The 19601-nt window shown below is 35.5% G+C and overlaps 1 protein-coding gene across 3 annotated transcripts in view; it reads right to left on the bottom strand.

The window, feature by feature from the left end:
- The window catches only part of LOC129005057 (spastin-like), a 59613-nt gene that overhangs the window by 7633 nt on the left and 32379 nt on the right, over nucleotides 1-19601 (bottom strand). For all 3 annotated transcript variants that reach the window (XM_054433836.1, XM_054433834.1, XM_054433835.1), the window contains one exon: nucleotides 7482-7675. In XM_054433836.1, coding sequence (XP_054289811.1) covers nucleotides 7482-7675 — 194 coding nt within the window. The remainder of the gene's footprint in view (nucleotides 1-7481; nucleotides 7676-19601) is intronic.

Below are 19601 nucleotides of genomic sequence, written 5' to 3'. Positions count from 1 at the left end.
GGAAGCGCGCACACAGGCGATCGAGAATTGCGCCGATTTTAAAATCTGGGTTTTGCCACAGATTCGTAGGCGAGGCGATTGTCGCCCGAAAATCTGTAACGTACAGGTTGTTATCAGTCCGCGCACACGGTCGACTAAAAAATCGGCCAGTCGCTTGTTGTTCTCTACAGAAGTCAGTGTGAGTTGTGTTGTTTTCTTTGCTAAAAAAGGCCACAGCTGTTATAATAAAAACTTCAACTTTCAACAGACATTCTTAAAGAACTTTTTACTGTCATCACGGTAAAGTGTATAGTTTATAAAACTATCGATTTAAAAGTCTCTGACTTACTATATTTAAGTTGTCTTCTTTTCTTCTTTGATCTAATTAGAAGAGCACAAACACAGGTTAATTCAACAAAGTCCATTTTAGTATAGCTTAAACGCACTCAAAAAACCATTTCTCGACTAAAAAATCGCCACGTGTGCGCCTATACATAAATCTAGGGCGATTTATTTTTGGTCGATTTTTTTATCGGCCGATCGAAAAATCGACTGTGTGCGCCAGGCCTTAGAGCAGAAGCAAAAGATATGCGGACGCGCGAATAACAACCTGGTTGCGCTTGCGCGTGTGTGCGTCGGGAGCTCCGCAGGGCACTGCACTGCCTAGCGGGGAGCGGCAGTCAACTCGCGAACCTCCTAGCTCCTCCCACCCCTTCCCCTCCAACTGGGTTGAACCGACACGGCGCAGTGTGGCGGACACTTCGAACATCGTTCTGAGATTTCCGAGCTGAGGTAGAGCCCACCCTTAAGGAGACATTTTAGTGTAAATCCATTCAGGGAAATGGAAATTCGCTTAGTCTGCAGGTTTAATGCGGCGGGGGTATTTTTATTTATAAATTATTTTAGAATGACAAAAACCTGTTTTCTCCCCATAAGAATAACATGGGATAGGTATTAAAGGCCACTGGGGCAGAGCCCCAAGGGAATTTACCACGTTTCTCTTTTGATGGCTCATCTACAGACCAAGCCCTTTCTTTAGACACCTCTACCGAGTTCATACGCCCAGCCGTTCTCTCAAATTAGCTCTCACAAAGAAAAACAGTTTCAAATTAATATATAGACGAGCTGATGGCCCGTCCTACGTACGGGAATCGAGTTGTCAACTAAAACGGAATAATTCAGAACATGTAGTTTACACACATAGACACAAATTCTAAATTCTGGCAGTTTTAATGGGGAAGATTACCTTATAAACAAATGTAACGTGACCACCTATTTATTCCATTCGAATATAGACTTAAAATATGGCGATATGCATTTTAAATCCGATAACTTTACCATAAAACAGCAATTATTTCGATTTGAAAAATCTTGAAGTGAGATTGGCGACCGATTCACACTGGTTTTGAGTAGAGTAGCTACATGCCACCTCCAATTGCATACTGTACTACTTATGTACTTACCGTACCTTATCTTACCTCCGTGACCACTGAAACTTTTATGAGGATTCTCTTCTATCACCTGCCTCTTCAAAATTTAGATCCCAGTCTGAGGATGCATTTCATAACATGATATTTCCCGTCTATCGTGTGGTACTCATTGGAATATACTTTTTAAAAGTTTATGCACAGTCTGTCCATCCAAGCTTTACCTACTTCTGGAAAGCAAGCATCCCTATATTTGGGTGTTAACACATTTCTCTTAGCTCTCTGTTTTTTTTTATTTCGACCTCCGGGTCGTTATCTTGAAATGGTCTGTATATTTTCTCTGCACTTTATTATCTAACCCAGCATTAAGGTTTTTCGGTTCTTTGGTCAGTGCCCAAGTTTCTGAATCATCAGTAGGCCTACTACGGGGATAGTTGGTATGGTATGAGTCGACTTTGGTTTCTGCTGCACCCTGCAGTTTATTTGACAGTTTTAGAGACCTACTACACCGATTGACGCTTTCATTACTAACCAAAATTTTAGTATGACAACATACTCACATTCAAAATAGGCTACAGAAAAAGAAGTATCAACACGTAAACCACTTATATCTTAAACAATTAAGCGATAAACTGCTGAAAAAATATTTCCAAATATGAGTTGAAATTTGCAATGCATAAACTAAATACTTACACAGATTGCATTTACGACAAACTTTGAGTAAACGCAAGTGTTTGAGATGTTTAGTTCAAAATAACACATTTCTTGATAACGCAGATCCTTCACGGTAGGGGAAAACTACCTACATTTTAAAGTGAAATAGTATGTACGCAAACACCAACAACAATATTTTTGTAAACAAACAACTCGTAACATAAACATTTCAATTACAGTTATAAACCAGCTGTTAGTTAGACCAGCATTGAAAATACTTTAAATTGCCAGCGTCGGCTGCTAGACTTTTTAAAAATTAAAACTTAATTTCTAAAAAACTGAAACCCTAAACTAAAATTATGGCTTCGACATTCCCTAGTTCTCAAAATTATCTTTCTTTCAACACAAAAATCATGAAAATCCGTCAAGTGGTTGATTCAGAATCGTGAAATAAAAAAACCCTGTTTCCTTTTAATATTATAGATAAATTAATTAGAAAAACTCCTTATCATGAGTCCTAAGCCCAAAAACACAAAACACCAAAACTATCCTGTTTCTAGGCAATAAAATGAATTAATATTAATTTAATTCCAAACATTATGTTAATGTACAGACCAAATCAATGATGAACATATTGCTATTTTCAAATAAACTAGAGGACCCATGCTGCTCCGCAGCGTTAAAATAAATATTATATCCAAGAAATTATCAAATTTATGATTTTTGATTGAGTAATACAGTATCTTAAGAAACGATAAATAGCTCAAATTAAAGCTTATAATTTACTGATTATTTTGTGTTTAAAACATACATGAACAATACTGGAGATATTGATTTGTAATCATAATAAACCCATATGACAAATATGTAGTTTTTATGTTGGTTGTTCACTTTGCGTTTGCTTGAAACCGGTCCGATTTGAATAACTAATAGCTTAAAAGATAGCCGGTAGGCTATTTCACTGAAGGTTATAGAAACAAAATATATAGGATTATATAATTTATTATGACTGGTAAAATACACCTTAAGTTGAAGTAATCGTAAATTTAAAAAAGAATCAAATTATGCCGATGCTTGTTGGCAAATCGGTGCGTGCATACCTTCAATTCGAGACCTCAATCATGAAAATCGGTCAGGTAGAAGAGCCAAACGAACTCGGAAAAGAAAACCCAAATTTAACTTCCATAAGAAATACATGGGGAGAAAATTTCATTTGCGTATACACCAAATGGGATTATAGATAAATATGTGCCGATGCTTGATGGCAAATCTGTGCCTGCATACCTTCAATTTGATACCTCAATCATGAAAATCGGTCGGGTAGAAGAGCCCAACGAACTCGGCAAAGAAAAGCCAAATTTAACTCCCATAAGAAATACATGAGGAGCAAATTTTGTTTACCTATAAACCAAGTAATACTATAGATAATTATATGTCGATACTTGATGGAAAATCTGTGCGTGCATACCTTCAATTTGAGACCTCAATCATGAAAATCGGTCGGGTAGAAGAGCCCAACGAACTCGGCAAAGAAAAGCCAAATTTAACTCCCATAAGAAATACATGGGGAGCAAATTTTGTTTACGCATAAACCGAGTAATACTATAGATAATTGAGACCTCAATCATGAAAATCGGTCGGGTAGAAGAGCCAAACAAACTCAGAAAAGAAAAACCAATTTTTTTAAAATATAACATATAAAAATAATAATATAATATAACATTTTATATATTTGATGGGTGTTTGCGAAGAAAGAGAATGGAAAGTATACAACTATTCTTGTACTTGTTGTAAACATAAAGGAGACATTATTTAACCCTTTTACCACAACGGGCCAATTAGATCGGACTAACCTGATTCGTGACAACCGCCACCGACCGATCTCATCGGCTCGCAAATTTGACGCGAAGACCGCCGCGGGCCGATATGATCGTCGCTGCAGTTCAGTGCGAGAAACGCCACGGGCCGATTAGATCGTATTTTTATTACTGCGCGGTTATTTATAGACCGATTTCCATTAATTTCATGTCTTGTTAAAGGCATGAAATCATTATAAATGGCTGTTCTTTTTGTTTTTATTGTTAAAGGTACTTTTAACAATATACTAACGCGTAAAGTCGTTTCGATCAAGTAGGCCGTGGCCTCGCGCCAAATGTCTTGGCTCCACGCTGTCTACGCCACCTGACGTTGGCGGCAATCTGTCTGTTGGCGGGATTTCTGTCATTGTCTTACTGTCATTGTCTTACTGTTTACTGCTGTATGTGGTCAGTGATGTTGTGATTTCGCCTTTTGTTAGTTATAACAAAGTTTTATGGTAATTTTTATATTGTGCTAGTGTTAGAAATGAGTAACAAAAGGTGCCCCGCTTCGCCCTTAAGTGAAAATACACTTGTGAACCAGATAGTTGCGAGTGGATACGAGGTACTTAGTGACAATGAAGACCGTGATTCCATTCTTGACGATATATCGTCTTCCGACTCTGAAGACATTGTGGATGATACAGATGAAGATCCAACGTATGATCCGGATCCGCAACAAACTCGTTTAGAATCCGTGTTATCTCTGAACATGGATCGTGGGCGTAGGCCTATAGGTTTTGATATAAATTTACCTGGACCTTCAGGCGGTTTAGTGTCTCAACGATCTGAGGAAAATCAAACCATGGCATTAGACAGGCCTCCAGATGTTGCAACGCATAGCAGTTCAGATGAGGACGACCCAGGCATTCCAGAGAATATGCAACGCATTGAAAATCGGTCGATCGTTCGAGGAAGAGGACAAGGTTCTAGCATTGGACGTGGACGTGGTCGTGTACGTGTACGTGGACGTAATCAAAATGGACCTACAGGTCCCAGAGTACCAGCACAAACTTCTGATTGTGAAAGTAGTGAGTGGGAGGAAATAGAAGATGGCCAAGATCCTGGATATGCTGAAATGTTTCCTTTTTCGGAAATGGCCGGACCCAGACATTGTCCCCCCCGAAACTCCAGCCCAATAGCTTACTTCTATTTATTTTTTACCAATGTGTTGTTGAACACATTTGCAGTAGAAATGAACAAATATGCACAAGGGTATTTGAGTTCTCGTGAGGGCAATATAAGCCCCAGAAGCCGACTGCGATCTTGGGTAAACACAAGCGTGGAAGAAATTAAAGGTTTCATTTCCGTAATCCTAAACATGGGAATCATCAAAAAACCTACTGTCGAGAGTTACTGGTTTACCAGTTCTTCCCAATCTAACTCCTGGTTTAGCAAGTTATTCAGTCCAAACAGATTCAAAATTGTATTGAAGTTTTTTCATCTGGTTGACCCAAACACCCTCCCAAATCAGAATGAGCCGAACTACGACCCATGTGGGCGTTTTCAACCGCTAATTGACCATTGCAACCGTCTTTTTCGCCTTTACTATATCCCTTATGAAAAATTGTCAGTGGATGAATCCTTGGTGGGGCCAAAAAAACAGATCGCCATGACACAGTATATCCCCAAAAAGAAGCACCATCGGTGGGGCATAAAACTTTGGGTCCTGTGCGATGCTCTAACCAAATATTGCTCACAGTTTTACTGCTACAAGGGTGCTAGCTACGAAACCGACCGTGCAAGGGTAGATAAATATGGATTAGGGGCGAAAGTCGTGGTAAAACTACTCGAGATGGCAAATCTTCTGAACAAGGGCTATCACTTGTTTTTAGACAATTTTTTTGTTACAAAAAAACTTGCCAGATATTTGTACAGCAAATCTACATACCTAACCGGAACACAAAGGTTGGATCGCAAGGGTATTCCTCGCCAACTCAAAGGAAAGTACCCAGTTGGTAAAATGGTTTATGTGAGGAAGGGAGCAGTTTTGCAGATGGCATTCCGGGAGAAAGCTACTAACAAATCTCAATTTATTCTACTGTCAACAAAATCTGTGGCAAGGAACGTAAGATATGCAATACGAAGATCTGGCAGGGTTGTGATAAAAAATAAACCGGACATCGTCTACCAATATAATAATGGAATGGGGGGAATAGACGGGACGGATCAAATGTTGTATACGTATTTGGATGAAAGGAGATGTATGAAGTATGAGTTGTATGTATGAGTTTCAGCAAAATAATTTTCAAAACTATTTAGAATTATAATTTAATTTTATAGTGCTATGAGGAAGCTTGTTTTTAAGTGGAAAATATTTCTAGATGTAACAATTTCACGTAAAAAAACTGCAATGGCTAAATTGTTACAGAGCAATAATTGTACCTAGCAAATATGCCCAAAAATGCCTTTTTGTGAAAAATACACCTTTTGTTATTTTTTAATAGTATATTTTTATTTATGAATATTTCTTCTTAGAACTGTTGTTGTGGTCTCATAAGATAATTATGTTTCCGAAAATGTATAGTTTATGCATAAAAAAGTTATATATATATACACGTTTTAAAATTTTAAAATTGAAATTTTATAGTAAATTTACAATTTTTTAAAAACTTTTTCATATTAATAAAACTAAAAAGTGGTATAAGCTTTCCAAACTGTATATGTACATGTAGAACAGTTAAAGACAAACAAAACAAAACAAATTAAAGGTCTAGCTATTATTTACAAGGAGTTATGGTCGTTTCAATAGATGTCGGCAAATTAGTGGATTTCGCTGCGGCGATTCTCAGTCGTGTCGCCAGCTGTTGGGTTGGCGACCTTCAGACAGTCAGCTGACGTAGCGCTCAGCGGTCTTCGCACGCAATGTTGTATATGTCCGTGGCAGTAAAAAGGTTAATTAAGAAGTTTTTTAGTCATGTGATAAGTGGAAGTTCTGTATGGACAATATGTTCTAAAAATTTTCCATGGACAAAGTGTTTCTTTTATCGTGTAAAATTTAATTTGTAAAAATTTTAAATTTACGATAGCGTGTCAAGAAATAGTTTTTATATTTGGTCTGTACATAAACATATGTTTGGAATTTAAATTCATATTAATGCCAGTTGTTGGCTAGTAACAAGGTAGTTTTAGTGTTTAGTGTTTTTGGGCTTAGAACTCATGATAAAGAGTTATTCTAGTTAATTTATTGTAAAATAAAGTTAGTTCTATAACTCTGCGTGTTCTCACTTCTATGCCAGTAAAACCCAAAGTAAAAACTCCACAGATTATACCCATAAATTCAATATTAACTAGGGCAGCGTTTCTCAACCTGTGGTACAGGTACACCACTATTGGAAAACTGAGGCCATTGGGGTGTTACGTGGATGTTAGAACGAGGACTAGATTGTTATATTTGTTTAATGTAATACAAAATAAGTAAGCAATTAAAAATATCAGTAAAAAATATATATTGTACCAGGTGCTCAGTACTTGAAAGGTATATTTCAATTGTGCAAATATAGCATAAGTTACTCTTCAGAAAGGTTCATACGATTGGGTTAGTCTAAGATTAGCAATGAGTTACCTCTGATAGGACCCAAGGCTGCATCCTTGGCCAAGCCTGTGAGGTCACTGCCTGAGTAGCCATCAGTGAGGGCTGCTAGGGAGTGAAGCTCTGCTACACTCAGGGGATTGTCATGGCGACTCAATAAGCGCTGAAGCAGCTTCATTCTGGTCTCAGCATCAGGTAAAGCAACATAGATACGTTTTGGGAACCTCCTACAATAAACAACAAGAATTTTTGTCATAATATACAGAAGTACTTATGTATAAGTAGGAAGTGCACTAACACAGTTTTTGAAAAAATCAAACATTTACCAAAAAACAATTTCAAAAACAGTTGCCAGTTGACTAACAATGATCTGTAGATAATTTGTAATGATACATCTTCCCAGCTAAATGTTAAAGGTTGAGGTATGCAGCTGAGATCGATCTTGGTAGTCCACCTAGTTCCATAATCCACTTAAGTTAGCCATAAATCTAATAACTAAGAGACTTTTACATGCACTTTACTTTGATGTAATCCTCTAATTTGTTGTCAAAACATGTAAATCTATCTTAGATATTTTAGGAAGAGGAAAGAAAATGCCTTTTTACCACACTATTATTTTTTTAGCTGTTTTACATACATTAATTGGTGTGGTGTTTTACATAGTTTTACATTAAGTGGTGTTTTACATTGTTTTAAGTTCTCGACTTTGTCTCGAACTTGAACCCTAGGAGTGGCGAATCGACAAAAAATGTCGATTTCAAAATGTGTTGCTGGAGTGGCGGGCGACAAAATTTGTCGATTAGCGTAACATTTTTTCCGTTGCATGTTAAGCACAGTTATAGTTGTTGAAATTACATAACTCTTATACCAATGGAAAGATGAGATTCTGAAGTATCATTTTATTATAAGAATGAACCTTATAACATTTTACAACGATTTTATAACTAGCTACATTTAAATGAAAAAAACACACTAACTCGTGAACGCCATGTTTCGTTGGGCAATCGTAAAAGATGAGTCATTTCAAAAAACCATAGCAGACGTAATTTTTATTTTTAACAAAAACAAGTGGTACCACTGCAATAAGCATGAAGTAAACTTCAATTCTGTAAAAACTAAAAAGTATAGTGTCATAATACATTCCAACAGCTGATGAACACTTTTTGTGAATAGTCAATTTTTACGTGTTGCTCATGAAAATTTACGTGAATGAATGAATTTTACGTGAATCGAAAAAAATTGTCGATTTCTAAATCGCATATACATACAATGTGAAAACAAAAACGTTGTTTTATATAATGCTCTTATAGACGAAGGACAGTAGAATTCAATGTTGTTAGGCTGGGCACACAAATAGAAGCTTTGGATAGGGACAGAACACTTGTCATCGTCTAACCTAAAATGGCGGCGTCGTCGTGAGTTTTTGTCCGATAACAAAGACGAAGTGTGGATTTTATCCCTAATTTTACAGTGTAATGTTCGTTTTAGTTTAGTATTTTGTACGAGGCGTAATATTTATGCATTATTTTGCATAAATATTTATACATGTGTGATCCAAAATAGGATAAAAAGTTAGTGAAGTTTTGTGGGCTATAACAGCTGATCAGTTGTTTTGTTTTCATTTTTGCTTTTGTGAAAACAAACTATTCTATTACTTATCTTATTTAGTTATCTATATAAATAAAATTAAAGTTTTGTCTGTACATTGCTCAGAATCACAAATGTTTAGGTTATTTTTACGTTTTATTCATTAAAGAAGCCGAAACAAGTCTCATCTAAATTTCTGTCTGTCTGTAACACTCAAGATGGCATTTTACGCAATCTTCTCCAAGAAAACGGGAGTACCTATCAAGATCCAAGTTATTTTAAGGTATTCACTGAATTGTTGAGAGTGTCTTTAGCCATTAAAATATGGCCTCACTACTTTGTAAATCAAATTACGGACGTTCAAAATTGCAGGTTGTGCGATTTTTGTCAAGTTTTTGTCAAATTTTTATCACATAATCATCTATGAAATAACAAACAGCTGTTCGGATCAAGATTAGTTTTTCTAGCTGTCACTGATATGTTTACAAATGTTGCTTACAAATACCGCAACCATTGGATCACGTTTTGAAGGCAAATCCCAACCAAGTGAGATTAAAAACGTTTTTCTTACATAACGGATTTAATTAATCGCTAGTGCAATAATGTAGTGTAATAGTGTAACCTAAATAAAATTAAATAACTAGGAACCAGAGATTCTTTGTGTATAAAATTATTCTTGAGTTTTGATAACCAGAAAGAAGACCTTGAATCAGTGTTGTATAGGGCTGGGAAACTTAAAATTTATTAATGATCGTCGCCAATAGCTTACAAACAAGGTTTCCATTAAATGGCGGTTGTGTAAAGTGTAAAGTAAAAAATCACAACTGCAGTGGGTGATTGTAACAGAGGTTTACGTTTTATGGATGATGCTAAACTTGCTTTTCCAATGTGTCTCCTACTCACCGTAGTAACTTTCAACTATAGGCCTACGTTAGGGCTATGCCTCATAGATCTAGGCATATAAAGCTTTTTTATTTTAATCATTGGATTTAACATATGGACCAACACGATCCGGGTGACATTTAATTGCGAAGTATTTTTTTTTGGCTTGAAACTTGTAGATACTGTATTTGCGAAGGTTTATATACAGGGTTAGTAAAAAGTGTGGAAACCCCCTGTTATTTTTTTAACGGCCCGTACTAGAAAAACATCATTTAAATATAAACCGAGTGATACTCTAGATAAATATATGCCGATGCTTGTTGGCAAATCTGTGTGTGCATACTTTCAATTTAAGACCTCAATCATGAAAATCGATTGGGTAGAAGAGCCAAACGAACTCGGAAAAGAGCAACCAAATTTAACTTCCATAAGAAATACATGGGGAGCAAATTTCGTTTACATGTAAACCGAGTGATACTCTAGATAATTATATGCCGATGCTTGATAGCAAATCTGTGCATGCATACCTTCAATTTGAGACCTCAATAAATAAATAAAAATGCCTTTATTTACGAGCGAGTTTCATGATACATGTTTTTCAAACTAACTCAAGCTAACTCAATCATGTTAATCGGTCGGGTAGAAGAGCCAAACGAACTCGGCAAAGAGAAACCAAATTTAACTCCCATAAGAAATACATGGAGAGCAAATTTCGTTTATGTATAAACCGAGTGAGACTATAGATAATTAAATGCCGATGCTTGATGGCAAATTTGTGCGCGCAGACCTTCAATTTGAGACCTCAATCATGAAAATCGGCCGGGTAGAAGAGCCAAACGAACTCGGAAAAGAAAAACCAATTTTTTTTAATATATGAGATTGTAATTGAAATGAAATGAAAATACCCCCGCCGCAGCAAACCTGCAGACTAAGCGAATTTCCATTTGACTGATTGGATTTACACTGAAATGTCTACTTAAAAATATAACATTTATTCCCGATTTAAATAGAATTAGTTTAACAAGTACTTAGGTTTGCTGCATCAGGGAGGGTAAAACTGTTTTTTTTTGTAAAATGTTAATAGTTAGTAAGAAATAAAAACATTTTCCAAATTTGATCAAAATATGTTCATAAACAAGCAAACTACAACAGTTTACTCATTCTCCATAAGAATAACATGGGAATTTTAAATTTACAATTTTTTGGAATTTTCTCCGTAACCATTAGGCGCATAATAACGCTTCAATATACTAAATTATTTGTTTTTTGAAGCTCTACAAAATGGTTTGGAAATAAATTGCTAAATTTTATGTTTTTTGGGTCAAAAATGGGAAAAACCTATTTTTACCCCATAAAACCCCCCGTAAACACCCGTTCCCATGGTCCGATCATGCTGGATCGCGAACTCGTTCGAATAAACGTAGGTTTACACGTTTGTACCAAATTTCATCAAAATCGGATCATTTTTGCTCGAGTTATCGTGCTGACGGACACATATATATATATACATATATATAAATATATATATATATATGAATTTGAACGGATGGTGTTTTTGGCCTCTAGGGACCTCAAAACAAAAAAAAAAATCGGTCCCGCGTCCAGGTCTTACCATGAGTACTACGGTAATAGCTTATTCCCTATATGGGAAATTCGCTAAAATGAAATGAAATATTTATTTGCCACATAGAATTTACATAATTGTGATACATCACCAGTAAACATATGACACGTCAGTTTTTCAAACAAAATACATGATATTATTTATTTTATTTCATTGTAGTTACCGTAGTAATATATTAAAAAATAAGGTCAAAAGATTAAAATATAACAATACCCCCGTCGCAGCAAACCTGCATACTAAGCGAATTTCCATTTACCCAGCTTGATTTCTTCTAAAATATTCCCTATAAATTTTCAGATTTATTTCCTATTTAAATAACATTAATTTTATTTTAGTGAGTAGTTAGGTTTGCTGCTACGGGTAAGATGTTGAGGTGTGTTTTTTTAATTGAAATATTGATAGCTTAGTATGAAATAAACCAAATTGCCAAATTTGATTAAAATATATCCATAAACAAGCAAACTAAAACAGTTTATTTATTCTCCATAAGAATAACATGGGAATTTTAAATTTACAATTTTTTTTATTTTCTCCGTAGTCAATGAACATTCAAAAACACTTCAATATACTAAATTATTTGTTTTTTTAAGCTCTTCAAAATGGTCTAGAGAGAAATTTAGAAATTTTAAGTTTTTATGGTCAAAAATGAGAAAAACCCATTTTTACCCCATAAAACCCCCCATAAACCCCTGATCCCATGGTCCGATTATGCTGGTTCGCGAACTCGTTCGAATAAATGTAGGTTTACACGTTTGTACCAAATTTCATCAAAATCGGATCAATTTTGCTCGAGTTATCGCGCTAACGGACACATATATAAATATATATATATATACTTTTGTACCCACCCGGAGAGGCAGTCACCGCGCTGGTAATTTACTCGGTGTGGCAGTCACCCGCCCGAAAGCCAGTCAGCTCTCCCAAAAGCCAGTCAGGTATGGCTTCCCGTGCACTTTATACGTTTGAAAACAGCTTAACCGGTGCTGCTGCCTGTGTCGATAAGCGTAACTGCAATACCAATGCGGAGACTGTCTCATCGTGTCCGTGTGTTCTATCGTCTTTCGTGGAGTAGTGTAGCCAGTACGGCACCCTCCTCCCTCCTCGCCTACTTTGTAGCGGTAACACCCAGCGGTCGGTAACCTTCGTTTACTCCTTGTTACTATTGATGTTGGGATAGTGATTAACTACGTGTTAATGTTTAAACATGTTCATATTCCAAATAAAGATGATGCACCTCTAATAAGGAACTATGAATATTAATTAATTATAAATGGTTGAATCTTAAAAACCTACCCGGTCATCATCCCAAATTTTAATTTTTTTTTCACCTTCAGTAGAAATTTTAGTCAATATCTCCTTTATTGACGTACAATATTTACAGTGTGTCCACGGACCGGGAAGATCGAGAATTATACGGATTTTCTTTATCTCGGGAAATATACGTGAATCTCCTCCGAGATACGGAAACTGTTTTTTTACGCTATTGCGTAATGCGAAGGAGGAACTATTACATGTGGCAACGATATTATTCTATCTGATAAGAATAACCACGAAACTACACTCGATAGATAAAAGATGTTTATAATAATTTTAATTTGGTTTATATAATTTGGTTTTATGATTTTAAATAGTGCAAATACGGGGGGGGGGTACACCATGACAAACGCCAGAAACGATTATTTGTTTACTTTTCAGATTCCTTATCAAATCTCTCTCTCTCTCTCACTTCCCCCCCTCTCTCTCTCTCTAATGATGTACAGTTTGTGGACTTTACTATTTAAGTTTCCCTGCAATTATTTCAGTTCAATCCTATACCTATCCTTATGGTTTCCTTTCTATTGTTTTTTTTTTTTAAATAGTAAAGCTGGCTAAACTTTTTTTTATTTCGTTTTCTTGAAACCAAACACTCTTTACCATCCGGTATTCTGCAGAGTAAAATGTTTAACACTGTGTTTATAAAAATTGAACGGCCTCACAATTTCGTGTTTTGTTTTTTTTTTTAAGTAATAGTAACTTGGATATTTATATATACCAATAAGTGCTGCAAGTTGTAATGAATGCTTCTGTTTAATATCAAAATAAGTTATGAATTAATTTTTGATAATACATCGGTCATTGAATACCAACTATAATGTGATAGGGTTTTCTATTTGTAGCTTAAACTTGCAAATACATTAGAACCTCGCTCAACTGGGATCGGATCAACATGATGCCTATTTATTATATAACCTCAGAAATCCCAAGAAAATGTTTTATGAATTGTGTTTTTCAGTCTAATATTTCGATATGAACTATATATCTATTTACGGCAATTTTTATCTGCAGTAGGTTCCCCATTATTGAATCATTACAGTTCATTTGACAAAAATAAGATGGAAGCAAAACGGAGAAATATCGATCAGTAGCTTCAAGGTCAAGCTATACGCTCGCACCTACAGACTGACAATCTTGCACTGACACTGACATACTGACAATCGTCTGCTCCTGTCTGCTGTCACAACACTACAACATTATGTGGTTGGGTCGTTGGGTGATTAGTAACCATGACAACTTGTGGATGGAGAGAAACCAAAGAAAGAATAGAACAAAGAGAAATAATAAGAGGGGTTTTACATCATTGTTATCTTTATCTTATTTTTATCACTGTTGTTATTACCAGAAAGACTTAAGTACAGTACTATGATTTTATAGTGTTTTATGAGTTATTTAATATTTTTATCACCATACTTCTGTTCTGAAACATCATGTAGTAGTAGCCTATGATGACTACGGTATCAGTAGTCTACTAGTCTAGATTTCCTTTTGTTTTGTTCTTTACGTGTTTTATTGCTGTACAGTAAGCAAGTTTTGTTTTGTTTGAGTAAGCACACGGTGTAGTTTTTATTACTGAACCAAGGTTAATGACATAACATATCATGGTTGCGCAATACCTATTGTATTTGACTATGTAAAATGCAAATTTATAATCACGTTAACGTCCATTTTTACAGGGTGTCCCCGAACGGCATTATTCCTGAGTAAGCACATATCTAAATATCATATTTAAATTTTCCAGAAGTCCGTAGTTACTCACACAGCTAAAGATTTTTGGGCCTAAATCATTTGAAACCTGTACATAACATATTTTTTGTCGAATTTTCGACCACTGGACGACCTCTAGTTAAATATAATTGTATTACAACAATTTTTATACTAAGCAATATAAGCTTGAATCGGACTTATCTGCCTTCAGCTAATCCATCATATGATAGTACGTTAGAGAGTATGCCCATGCTGAAGTTTTACTTATACTTGAAGAATGACTTAATTTAGTACCAAGAAATAAATCACACCTCTTTCATACACTGTACTGTGCTGTTTTAATGCTTTGTAGTGGACATATTTTGATCCAGTGGCGGGTGTTTGGTGTTTTGAATACGAATACTGAATGGCTCGTTTTAAGATCGTATCATTACGAATCGTATCATTTTAAGATTTTCTTACACGAGAAATGCATTTTCCATTTTTAAATTTCTCAGGTACAAATTTTATGAGATAACATTATTGCATTGTTTGACAATAATATTGTACTTAGGAACTTAAATAAAATTCAGGAGGTCAGTTATCAAACATACAATAGCCTTAAATAACGTTAAGTATTACTACTGACGTTAATCAAAACTAGTAGTCAATATTTAGGTTTGTTGCACTAGATTTAGACACTTTACTTTATTTTGGTAACTTTTAATTACGTTACTGATCAAAAACGCAAACTGCGGACTTGCATTTGCTATTTTATATTCAGGTCGGATTTATTTAAAACTAAACAAATACGAACTCATTCCTGGTCCAAAAATCCCCCTCTTCCAAGTAAGGCTATAACGGCACATTACAAAACGAGAAAGTTGAAATTCTCAGAACTCATCTGAATGTTCGTCTACCTCTTGGCGCATCCCTTGCAGTGATTCAATGGTGTCAGACTCCGACCAGCTTGTCGTGTGTCGAGTGCTCGAAACTGTGCAAATTTGACTGCAGTCATCTTCTATAGAAATAAAATTACAGTTTTGTCTGTCCATTGCGTAGAATCATGCAGTTTTTTTGTTATTTTTACGTTTCGTAGCCTAAGAAAGCCGAAACGAGTATCATCTCAATCTCTGTCTGTCTGTCTTTCTGTCATTCTGTATGTACCGACAAAATGTAAATTTACGCTGCCTACTCCGAGAAAACTAGATTACGGTATGCTATAGTATAAACACATCTACCATATCCATAATAATGTTCTACCGCTGCATCTTAACAGCAGAAAAAAGTAAATCACCAAAGAATCACACAATACGACAAATTATTTATAAATAAAAAACATAAGCATAACTGTAAACAATCCTATTTTGTCACTTCTAATTGTGTATCAAAGGTTTTTGTTGCGGCTTGGTTCAAATTAGCTGTTGTCGTAAATGAAAAAAAATAATAGTGCTGCACTCTATTGGCAAACCCTATAAATCCTTAACGTTGTTGAATATCATAGAACCAACTTGTGTAATTGAAACAGCAGGTAAAATTATTTAATTGATTTCAAATATGAATACTGATAACGTTAACATGGGAATTCCCAGGGCCACTAGGGTGGAGCCCGAAAGGATCTGAGCCCGAAAGGATCTTTGAGATAAGAGTATGTCTATATGTTAATCTGGAATGTGAGCTATCTTCATATCAAATTCCAGCTCAATCTGACCAGTAATTAATGCGTAATTGAACTTCAAACAAACAAACAAACACACAAACTTTCACATTTATAATATTAGTAAGATAAGATTAGTAAGATAAGATGTATTAATTAAATATTGATTACTAGCTGTGTGCCCGTTCTACGCACGGGGATCTTATAGTGGTCAGTTGAAACCTTCCTATATAAAGAACAGCAGATGGTTTGCATATTTTCAGATATACTGGCCAAACTATTATATAGAAACAAATACAGTATCTGACAGTTTCAAGTAAAAAAAAATGCGAAATAGATCTATGTGGGGTACACTTTTATATCTGATGGCACAAACAACTAAATGATTATTCGATTGTTTAATTTGATATATCGTTTGGTTAGTTAGGTTAGGTTAACCTTACCTAACTAACCAAACGACATAAAGTTAAAATACTATACCTCAACCTCGCCATTAAACATTCAGGTTGGAAATTTCACTATCAAAGGTGCTCTTTTCCTGTCTGTACGGAACACTGAGTAATATGCGCTACCAACTTATAAATAATTGTTTAGGCCTACGAACCCAAGAGATAGGCAATTGGTCTATTGGCTGTATGGTCCAGCGAGCAGCACATAGCGTTGAGAAGACACATTGGAAAAGCGATTTGAGCATAATCCGTAAACCTCTGTTACAATCACCCACTGCAGTTGTCACTGTACACTTTACACAACCACCATTTAAGTGCCGTCAATGAGTTGAAACCTTTTGTGTAAGCTATTGGTAACGCTTATGTAAAAAATATAAGTTTCCCAGCCATATAGAACACTGATTCAAGGTCTTTTCAACGGTTATCAAACCTCAATAAAAATGTTATACACAAAGAAGCTCTTTTTTCATTTACGGTTACCCTACATATTATTGCACTTGCGATTAATTAAATCCGTTATGTAAGGAAACACGGTTTTAATCCAACTTGGTTTGGATTTGCTTTTGAAACGTGATCGAAAATGATTGCGGTATTTGTAAACAACATTCAATGTAAACATATCAGTGACAGCTATAGAAAAATAATCTTGATCCAAACAGCTGTTCGCTATTTCATAGATGATTATGTGATAAACATTGTGAGAAAACTTGACAAAAATCACACAAAATTGGGTTTTTAAACGTCCGTAAGTTTTTTTTACAAATTAGTGAGGCCATATTTTAATAGCTAAAGACACTTTTGCCAATCCAGTGAACACATTAAAATGATTTGGATTTTGATAGGTACTCTTGTTTTTCAGGAGAAGGCCGTGTAAAATGGCTTTTGGTCCGTGACAGACGGAAGACAGACAGACAGAAATTGAGATGAGACTTGTTTCGGATTCTTGAATGTATAAAACGTAAAAATAACCTAAAAGTACAGACAAAACTCTAATTTTATATATATATAGATTTGTACCTCTGGTGATTTTTATTAGAGGTTTATTGAAGTAAATAAAGAACAATTTAGAAACCATCCGACCAGGGTTTTTATTTAAAAAGTACGTAGGCCTATTTGATTGGCTTTGTTTTCTGAACTAAAATATCTATTTTCTGATCTATTTTGAGTTCCTGGTTTCGAAACATAATTTGGCAAAACAATTATTTATTCATTAAACAACTTGATCGGAAAATAATTTCTTAACATTGGAGGACAATTTTAATCATAAAAAACTTTTGAATTCTAATAAACCTAGCTGCTGTACCCGTGTTTTGCATCGGAGAGGATTTTGAAGAGAAAAAGTTTGATACACGTCACATATATCAAATCCCACTCCAAACACGTCATGTTAATACATTTACTTCCTTAAATTAAGAAAGTCACAATCTCTAATTAACAGGCTCGTAGCAAAAATTAAAAGTTTCACAATTCGAATAGTTTCTACCTTTTGGACCGTAAAATCAAAGCACTGCATTTACAGCTGACTTCGTTTAACATTCTGTTATCTACATTCTTCAAAAATGTAAACATTGTGAAACTTTGAAATCCCATGGGGCGTAACTCAAAGAAAACACGTTAAAAGTAATCGGTATATGTGTTAACCAGGTATAGGGCTACCTCTTGAATTTATATCTATAATATAAAAGGCAAAGCCCTCACTGACTCACTGACTCACTCACTCATCACTAATTCTCCCACTTCCCATATACCTAGGAAGCTGAAATTCGGTACACCAATTTTTTGAGCATTAAATAGGAAAACTAAGTAGTTTTTATTCTGATTGGGCTTTCGGGCTCTGCCCCAGTGGCTCTGGAGTTTCCCATGTTAACCTTATGATTTTCCATATTTAAAAAGAATTAACGAGTCTTAACAGCTGTTTCAATTAAACAAGTTGGTCCTGTTCTATGATGTTCAATATCATTAAAGTTACAAGGATTACCAACAGGGTGCAGCACTATTATTTTTTTCAATTTATGACAACTAACAGGCAAGTGAGCGCAGCGAACGAGCTCCAACCTAAAGGTGAGTGAGCGTAGTGAACGAACTTCAACCAGGACGTGATTGAGCCATGCGAACGAGCTAACTTATGAAGTTAAACGGGGTAAAGCCCGCGGGTATAGCTAGTAGATAATAAAGCGAAAAATAAAGAAAATATAAGTTGATTGATTATTTGCCGTTATAAGATAAACAATCACGAAACATGATTTGATTAAGTAACCACACATCACTGAGTCTATATCTTCATTCTCATGTAAAAATCGCTTCGATTGTGGCTTTAAATAATAGGGAAGTAAGATTTCACTGTACAACGAGCTCAGTAAGCTCGAGAACCAGCAATAAGTTGGAAATAACCGACCGAACCTTTAACCACCCAGTGGCTCGCTAGTCGCTACCCCAGGTTGGTCGGTTGCCCATCAATGGAACCCGTTAGGTTCGCCCCTACCTCTCGCCGCAAGAGAGACAAGAATTTTGCCTTGTTCCCCCCGCCTTCGATTGTTTGAGGCGGGAAAACTATCTATGTGCTACGGCCCGCGCAACACAGGATATTGTTTTCGTATTATAACTGTGAACGTTAGCTTTTATGGACTCCCTTGGAGAATAATTCAAAACTGCAAAGAACATTAATTCTAATTCCACAGTATACTAGATATTTAAACAATAAACACTTTGGTGTTTGAAAAAATATTTTTGGACGATAAATTTTGCAAATGTTTGAAATTATCCAAGATGGCCGCTTGCCTCCAAGGACTCAACAATAGGCCTACTTGTGCGACTATAAAGCAATAACTCCCCCCCCCCCTTGCGCTTGCTAATTAGTGTATCCACAGTTGGCAGGACAATAGCCATTGAGATGACCAAAGATTACATTGGCATTTAGGTATTTAACCTGTAGAATAGTAATTTTTAAGTAATCT

Source organism: Macrosteles quadrilineatus, unplaced genomic scaffold (genome assembly GCF_028750875.1).
Source record: "Macrosteles quadrilineatus isolate MER2022 unplaced genomic scaffold, UCM_ALF_1.0 Scaffold_15__1_contigs__length_3749704, whole genome shotgun sequence".
Classification (NCBI taxonomy): Eukaryota; Metazoa; Arthropoda; class Insecta; order Hemiptera; family Cicadellidae; genus Macrosteles; species Macrosteles quadrilineatus.
The sequence above is the reverse complement of the archived record's forward strand: the minus strand, read 5'-3'. Positions and strand labels throughout refer to the sequence as shown.